This window comes from Tupaia chinensis, unplaced genomic scaffold, assembly GCF_000334495.1.
Source record: "Tupaia chinensis unplaced genomic scaffold, TupChi_1.0 Scaffold000199_1, whole genome shotgun sequence".
NCBI lineage: Eukaryota > Metazoa > Chordata > Mammalia > Scandentia > Tupaiidae > Tupaia > Tupaia belangeri.
The window spans coordinates 3,790,873-3,800,010 of record NW_006159674.1 but is presented as its reverse complement, the minus strand read 5'-3'; the positions used below and the strand labels follow the sequence as shown (position 1 = coordinate 3,800,010).

At 36.9% G+C, this 9,138-nt stretch overlaps 1 protein-coding gene across 2 annotated transcripts in view; it reads right to left on the bottom strand.

Annotated features, from left to right (window-relative positions):
- Window positions 1-2,065: 2,065 nt before the first annotated feature.
- The window catches only part of CDK1 (cyclin dependent kinase 1), a 52,901-nt gene continuing 45,828 nt past the window's right edge, over window positions 2,066-9,138 (bottom strand). For both annotated transcript variants that reach the window (XM_006147067.3, XM_006147066.3), the window contains 4 exons: window positions 6,940-7,110; window positions 5,105-5,268; window positions 4,838-4,979; window positions 2,066-2,372 (listed from right to left, as the gene is read on the bottom strand). In XM_006147067.3, the coding sequence (XP_006147129.1) occupies window positions 2,274-2,372; window positions 4,838-4,979; window positions 5,105-5,268; window positions 6,940-7,110 (576 nt within the window). In that variant the 3' untranslated portion in view covers window positions 2,066-2,273. The remainder of the gene's footprint in view (window positions 2,373-4,837; window positions 4,980-5,104; window positions 5,269-6,939; window positions 7,111-9,138) is intronic.

Below are 9,138 nucleotides of genomic sequence, written 5' to 3'. Positions count from 1 at the left end.
GCCTTTCCCCTCCTGCACCCCCCCCCCCAAAAAAATCGCAAGACTGCAGAAACATTGAGTTTCTCTTCAGAGCAATTAATGCAATGCTGTGCATGAGCCTATGAGAGCCTTAGTTACCATACATGAAATACACAGCCCTCTTTGCTCACTGACAAGCACAAAGTGAAAGATGTGAAAGGTTATTATGTGTTGCACAAAGTTTTAGGACAATTAAAACCAGATATAAACTAAATTGTTAAACTGAAGATTACTGGCTTCCTCAAAATCAGCTTGGGGAGTATCTTTCTTAGGAACAGAATCCTGGGTTACATTTCCCAAATTTCAAAATCTGAGTTGTTCATGGCAGTACCAGTTAGTGCCCACGTGTTTCTAGTGCAAAACAGATTTAACAGCCACTGTCCTAGAGTTCATTTTAAAACTTGTCACAAGTATCACAACACAAATTTACACATGCACAGAATGAGGGCCTGATTCAACCGTGTTTTACTGAAGTGAACATACTTTCCACAGAAATATATTGTTAGTGACTCATTACACCTGATGTTAGTGTTCCATTTTCCTCATTTCCCTGTTCCACTAAGTCAGTTCTAAACTGATACACCAACTTTTCAATTAGACTCCATAGAGCAAGATCAGGGAGGCTGGAAGCGGATTCTCTTGTATCTGAAGGCTCTGGATATTTCTATCATCCATATTTCTATTACAGAAATGTGAGACTAATACCAGGTCATCGGAAAAGTCATGAAGCATTTTTGCATAGAAAAATGTCAAGATCCCAAGATGACCTAGTAGTTTCTACTCCACACTGGGGTGAAGGAGTGGATGGTGGCTAATGCCAGTCTTGAACCACTAAAGCCTGCAATTCACATTAGAAAAACAGGCCTAGTTCAATGTGCCACTCCAGAGGTAAGGAGGACCAACCCTGTAGATATGCTGTGGCATCACCTCAATTCTTCTGTATGACATTTCCTTTACCAAATTCCTGCCATGAAGTCTTAACAACCCTCCACGACGACCCCAAATAACACGAACCCAACAAGGTCTGCGTTCCCTTGTAGCATACTTGTTTCCGTCAAAGGCCCTAGAACAAGACAATCAAACCACACACCTTATAGGTCAAACTGCCAAAGAAAGTGACATCCATTTTCTCCTAGATCACAAAATTTCCTAGACAACTTGGGTTACATAGAGTACTCAATCAACTGGGTGTAAAGATAATAGAAAAGCCCATTCTAGCCACAGGGAACCAGGGGAAAACATAAGAGGCATGGTTGGAAAAGGACTCATGTTCACTAAAAATGAAACTATTTTTATAGACCTTGCTCTTGACTATAGCAAAAAATTTAAATAAGAATGCTTATAGTAAAAATCACAACGAGCAGCAGTATCAAACTACTAAATTCCCAAAGTTACTGGTTTTAGCTAAATGCTTTCTACAGTACAGCCTTTTTGGAAGACTGCTAGTAGTCAACACCACCATTTCAAAATCTGTGAGTAGTTTCTCAAGCAGACTTGAGAGCCAAGATAAGCAACCCCATACAGTTATTACCTCTGAACAAGGCGCAAGAATTCACTTAGACAAACAAGATCTCATAACCTACCTAAAAATAGGATAGTTCATAAATTTTCAAAATTGTTCTTCCCTGCTGTGAGCAGCTCTTGATCTCTGACTGTAAAACTTGGCAACACTTTGGCATGCTCTAATGTGAATTTTATAACTTACTGAAAACCCCTATAAATTTAGCATCATTTCTCAAATTTGCAGTGTTAACACTATGTGCTCAATCATTTAGGTCACAGATGGAAATAGATGTAGAAAAAGTCATCTTTAGGCAGGTTGTATAGTTATCACATAACAAGACACTAAAAAGAAAAATTTAAGCATTCATAAAAACACTTTGAAGTTTAAGGAACTTGATCTTAGCATACTTTCTTAAATTTTAGTAGCTCCAACTATAGGAAGATAGAACTACCGTCAAGACTGAGATGATTTAACTCAAATTGTTCTCCAATTCCTGACACCAATAGTAGATTTATAGTTTTATTATAGTAACAAACATGTTACAGTGAGATCTACAAACATATACAGAATTATATTTAAATTCATATAGAACAATATTTACATTTTTAAGTTATACTTTTGAAGTTAAGATGATGAAGTACAGCATAAGTTTTACAACAAAGAAAAGAATAATATACAAGACAGAAATAGAGTTAACAGTAAAAGTACAGCTCTCTGTTCATGATACATGTGGAAACTTCTTGTCAGAAAGCTACATCTTCTTAATCTGATTGTCCAAATCACTAAAATAAGGATGATTCAGGGCCATTTTGCCAGAAATCCGTTTGGCAGGATCATAGACTAACATTTTCTGGAGAGGGAGAAAAAAGAAATTTATTGAGTAAATGAACTGTCTTTAAAAAAAATTCCACAAAACCTTAACTTCTCTACCAATAAACCATAAGCTAATGTTACTATAAATCTATTAAATGAACATTTCCCTTAAACACCAAACTACATGTGCCTCACCTCACCCCCTCCCCCATATTTCACACCCTATCCTTTGTGAATAATCTACTCAACTCAAGTCATGAATATCCTGATAAACTCTTTTTGATATAAGTTATGGTATAAGACAAGCATTTAGAAAGCTTTAAAACCAAGACATAAATTTAGGATCATTATCTAGTTAATTTTATTTACTTTGAGATTTAAATGGCCATCTGAGCTATATATAATATTCTTGAAATGGTGGCATTTAAGTATAGTGGTTTCTTATGTGGTTTTCAACAAGTTGTAAAAACCCAAAAACCAAAACCAATCCCAGAGCATAATGTGCTATAAATATAGCTAAAACCAAATCATTAAATAAATTATGATCAGATATCCTAGTTATTAATGTTAACATACACACTATCAGAAACTAAAGTCAGTTTAGCATTGATCTTAAATAAATATTAAAATTAACAACCAGTTTAGACATACTTCTACCAACTATTTACCATTTAAGTTATTACGTATCCAGTACAATTTGATTTATCATGTTACTGAACCCTCACAATAAACAGTAGGTACTAGTTCCCTTTTACACATGACTCTGGTTCAAAACGGTTAAGTAGTTTGTCCAAGTTCATAGAGCTAAGGAGTGATAGAAATGAAATTCGAAAGCAAGGCTAATTTATGATTTGCAGTAGTGTTCTCTTCTGGGAGAACTGCCCCTCAAGGGAACACTTGGCAATGTCTGGGGACATTTTTGGTTGTCATACTTGGGGTGAGTGTGCTAGCAACATTTATAAAGGACAGTCGTGCGGCTGAATGTACTACACAGCACACAAGGATAGTCCCAGCTCAAGGATTTACTCAATCCAAGATGTCCATTGTGAGGTGGCAGATGGAGAGGTAAGCTAGGGTGACAGACTCCCACGTGGCCGACTACGGTTCAAGTTCCGGACCTGGCAGCTTGCTCTCACTTTCCTCTCTCTGGTTAGACAGACAGATAAGATGGGTGGGTGGATGGATGGATGGATAGATGGATGGAAGGAAGGAAGGAAGGAAGGAAAGGAGGAAGGAAGGAAGGAAAGGAGGAAGGAAGGAAGGTAGTAGGAAACAAGGAAGCAAGAAAAATAAAATGATTCTTTAAAGAAAAAAGATGTCGATTGTGGCTAGACTGAAGAATCTGATTTTATAGGATTGAATTTTTGTTCTGTTAACCGAAGTGAAATACTTTTGTGTTCAAGCCTTACAAGTTAAAAAGGCAGGGGAAGCTCCATAACACTATAAAACACTATACATAAGCAGTCAGATCCCACATTGCCAAAGCTCCCAGACTGAGACTTGAAAAATACACCAGGAGCATGTTCATCTGAGCCCAGAATCCTGATGGGATAGAGAAATGTAGAAAAAAAAGGACCGTGACCATGACCTGTAGGGGAGTGTGCTTTCTTTGATTAGTAAATGTACCCTCTGGTACTAAAAATAAATAAAGGCTTTTTCATGCCCTTGGGGGGCGGGGAGAACACAGAAAGAAAAGGGCAGACTGCGGAAGAGATATGTCAAATCAAAATTAATATACATACTACCTGAATGGCAGGTAAACGACTCTGGACTTCACTCTAAGCAACTGGGAAATCCAGCTTAAGCTGGATTTAGTGGCAGTGCAATGCTCAGTGATACTTGGCCACACAAGAAGGCCCTAGATTCATATCTTGATATCTCCTTGTGCACGCTGAGCATAAGCCAGTACTGGGGTTGCCTGACACATACACACTCTCTGCCTCATGAAAGACATGAACTTAAAAACAAAAACTGATACCCAGTCTAGGTATCACAGTTGACAGCACAAGAGACTACCGTGCTGGAAGCCAAATGGCTGACTCAGTTTGGATCCTTGACCTCGTTGACCCGAAACACATCAGGCCTATGTGTGTACAGGTGTCCAAGACCCTGAGAAGCGGGAGGGCTGAGGGAAAGGAACTGTGTGGCAAAATGAGGCCCCATTAAGAGTACTTTTTCACCTTCTCTCATGTGAGCACACACATACTCTTAGTCATAAAAAATAATAAAATAAAAAACTAACAAAATAAGATCAACACCAGGAAGTTTATTAGCCCTGACCCTCATTTAGAGTATCTATAGTCACCTGTCAGTAAAAAAAAAAAAGTAAGTCCCCCTCTCAAAACCACTATTGTTTCTTTATATCTAAAATAAGGTAATACAATGGATGACTTCTACATCAATAAATGTTGGTTTCTTTCTATTTTCCAGGTAAAAGGAAGAACTGAATACATTCAGAGTCACCAATAACGTTAAAATCAGTATATAAAAGGCACTCCTCACCGAGAGCAGATCCAAACCATTTTCATCCAAGTTTTTTACGTGGGATGCTAGACTTCCTGGCTTCCACTTAGGAAATGTATTCTTATAGTCCTGTAAAGATTCCACTTCTGGCCACACTTCATTATTGGGGGTGCCCAAAGCTCTAAAAACCACAGCAAAACAAAAAATTATTAAAGCATAAAAATAATCTCATTGTTTTATATATATATATGTTGCCTTTATTATTTAACTTACATTTTTAACAGCTTAGGTAAAAAACAAAAATACCTGAAAATTCTGAAGAGTTGGTCAATTTCTGAATCCCCATGGAAAAGTGGTTTCTTGGTGGCTAATTCTGCAAATATGGTCCCTATACTCCAAATGTCAATCGGAGTCGAGTAACGGGCTGACCCCAGTAATACTTCTGGAGATCTGTACCAGAGTGTCACTACCTATTAGAAAGGAAATTTTTATAACAGATGTGGTGTATTAGGTCACTTTATATTTAACCAAAACTGACTTTTAGGAAATTCTAAGATTGCCATCAAAATTATTATATAAACTAGCTATATAAAAATACTAAATTGGACATAATTTCATGTTTAAGTTCTATTCACAAGAGGGAAAAGCATCATAAATATTTTCTTGCTTTCCAAGTCATTAAAGTGACTTAGTTAGATCAAAACAGTCAGTCTTATCTAAACTCCACCAAAAAAATTGGTAATTGATTTGGCAATGTACTCTTTCCATGCTAAACTAGAAGCGTTATCACTATAACATAAATAAGCCAATTATTAGTTTATTAGTGGTCTAAAACTAATCAACCAGTCAGTATATATAACCTATCATACTGATAAAAATATCACCTCTAACTTAGAACAGAGTTAACGGGATCCACAGCATTGTTCAAGCCAAAGAGAACCTAATGGCTTAAACTCATTTTTATAGCCATCAGGAGAATAATAAAAGGGGATAACAAGAAGCCAAGACAACTAACAAGATAAGCACTGTTACTAAGTTTTGATTTGAAAACTGTCTTTGGGTGGGCCCAAGGGTAGACAAGTACATAGAAGACAAAGCTTTTCTATAATCCTTTACTGGCAATCATTGCCTTTCCCTCCAGAAACGGCAAATGAAATGTCAAACTATCAATATAACAGAGAAAACATGACATTTAGTAACTTCTAAATGTGTCAGAAATAGTACCCCTTAATCTTTTATCCAATCTGATTGTATTACCAGTGAGGGCACATACAGTGATTTGAATGCGAAGAGTTTAATATAAAAATTAAAGTATAGGGCAAGTGGATGGCATAGTAGTTAAGGCACTGGACTCTCCCCCACATGGTCAACCACGGTTCAAATCCTAGACCCAACAGCTTGGAACTCATGTTAGACATGTGTGCCCAGACTCCCCAGAGGAGAATGCAGAAGGGATTGTGGTATGTCCATCTCCCCTGAAGAGTAATTTTTCACCTTCTTTCACTCTGTCTCTCTTGTGAATACACTCACCCTATAGCAAAACAAAACATAACAAAACAAACAACAACTTCCAAAAAAAAAAAGTGGCTGGACTCCCATGTAGTTGACCGCGGTCCGAGTCCTGGACACGGTGGTTTAAACTCACGCCAGGCACATGTGCGTGCATGCCCAAAATCCCAAGAGAAGAATGGAGAAGGGATTGTGCCATAGCCAACTCCCCAAGGGGGTGATTTCTCACTTTCTGTCTGTCTTTCTGGTGAGCGCACACGCCCAATAGCAAAAACCTCTCAGAAAAAAAAAAAAAAAGTATATTAGAAGATTAGGAAAATGAGATTGCCTAGTAAGAATGAATGAGAATGTTATAAATCATAGCAAGGAAAACCTCTCTCTCCTGCAATAGAATGCTTCTTCAGTACCCTCTCTGACCAATCTTAACAGACCAACTGCCAAAGGAAAACTATTTAAAGGTTCTAGGTCCATTTTCACATAACATGCAATGAGGAGTGAATCTGGAGCTTAGATGTAACAAATGATAATTGGCAATGAGTAGATATCTTTGAGTTTTCCTTTGACTTACAGAATACAGAAAATAATCCAGCAATCACACAATCTGTAAAGTAACAAAAAAACATTATATTTACCTCGTGGGTGTATACTCTAATTGGTATTCCAAAAGCTCTGGCAAGGCCAAAATCAGCCAGTTTAATGGTTCCTTTGTCATCGATTAACAGGTTTTGAGGTTTTAAGTCTCTATGAAGAACTCTTCTAGAGTGACAAAACACAATCCCTTGTAGGATTTGGTACAAATAACTCTGGAAAAGGAAACACGTTGAAAACTTAACCATACCACATATGATTTTCTAAATAACTAATTTATTTCAAATATGCAAAACATTATAATGCAGGGAAATAATTTATCAAAAAAGCTTTTGTGCTACGTTAGACAAAAAAGTATTTGTAGGTGGGACACTCATTTATATATAATAAAATGTATACCTAAAACAAAGATATTTATATTACAAACATCTCTATTTGTGTGAACTCCATATTTCATTTTGTTTTACTTATTTTCCATCTCTGATTAAGTTAAATTAGTTTCTTGAACTTTCTTCAACTTACTTACACCAACTCTACCTTGACTAAGGTTGATCTCTTTTAATTCTTTCATCTTTACAAATTCATTTCCTCTTTGGAAACACTGGTCAGATTCCAAAAGAAATGGCAAAAAAAAAAAAATTATGATTTTATATTTAAATGGATAAAATTATCTTAAGATGTTGTTTAGTGGTTCAGAGATAAATTATATGACATTTGTTGTCAAAGACAATTGACATTTAAAGAGACATGGATATTACAGAAATATAAAGTCTACATAGTATAACAGTGACTAAAAAGTGTTGAAGTTGGAAATAAAGCCATAGTTAGGACTGGCAAGCCATTTGGAAAAAAATAAAAGTTGGATCTATATCCCAGTTTTTAAGCCAAAATAAATCTTTGTTCCATCCAGAATTTAAGACGAAAGGGGGAAAGAGGTCAGTCCCATGGCCTAGGGGTTAAGGGAGCTAGATTCCACAATGGCTGATCACATAATTCAAAACCCAGATCCAGAGGCTTACAAAAAACATACCAGGGGACCAGCAGGTGGTGTGGTGGTTAAGGCATGGACACTCCCACACGGTCAACCACGGTTCAAGTCCTAGACCTGGTGGCTTGCCTTTTCACTTTCCCTCTCTCTCGCCTGCTCTCTCTCTCTTTCTCTGTGTCTCTCTCAGGTCAAAATAAAATAAAAATTAATAAATAAAATTAAATAAATAATTCTTTTTAAAAAAATGTCAGGCATATATATATGTGTGCTCAAAATCCCAACAGGATGGAGAAATGAAAGAGAAAGTATGACCATGTACTTGCTTCCCTCTCCACTCTCTGCCTCTCTGTTCAGTCCACACACCATCTGGCAGAATTCAGTTTTTAATTGCCATTTACTGTTCTAATATATATGCTCCTTGACCAAGGAAGGCTTAGACAGAGGCTGAAAGTCCAAAAATTATTCAAGACTGTTAAATATATTCTAAAAATTAATAATTTATATTAGAGATACACACTGTTTAGTCAAAGAATAACAAAAAAAGTTTAAGAAAACTGCCAGGGCCGGCAGGTGGCGTGGTGGTTAAAGGTACTGGGTTCCTACATGGCCGACAGCAGTTCAAGTCCCAGACCTGGCAGCTTGCTTTCTCACTTTCCCTTTCTCTCTCTGTCTCTAGTCAAATTAAAAACTAATAATAACAAATGGAATTAAATAAGTAAGTAATTTTTAGAAACACTGGCAACATGTTACCAACAAGAGTACCTTTAAAGTCAGCAGGAGAAAGACAATGTACTAATACTGATAGAAAAATCAGTGGAGATGAAGCCAACAGGTGGCATGGTGGTTAAGGGCGCTGGACACCCACATAGCTGACCACGATTCGAGTCCCTGACCTGGTGGCCTGCTTTCTTCCCCTCCTCCCCGCCAGGTCAAATTAAAAATAAATGAATGAAGTTAAAGTAATTCTAAAAAAAAGAAAAAGAAAAAGATGTAGGCAATTATTAAATGCCTTTTTCATATGATTGATAAAATTGTTAAAAGACTGATAAAACCAAGTTTTAGCAGCAATGCACTAAAATAATCGTCACACACTATGAGTATTCACCAGTAAATCCTACAATTTTTTTGGAAGGCAACTGGCAAGATCTCATATAGAAACAAACATTTTCAAGACCAGCAGTTGGTGTAATCGCTGTATCGCTGGACTCCCATGTAGTCAGCCATGGTTTGAGTCCTGGATCCAATGGCTTAAACT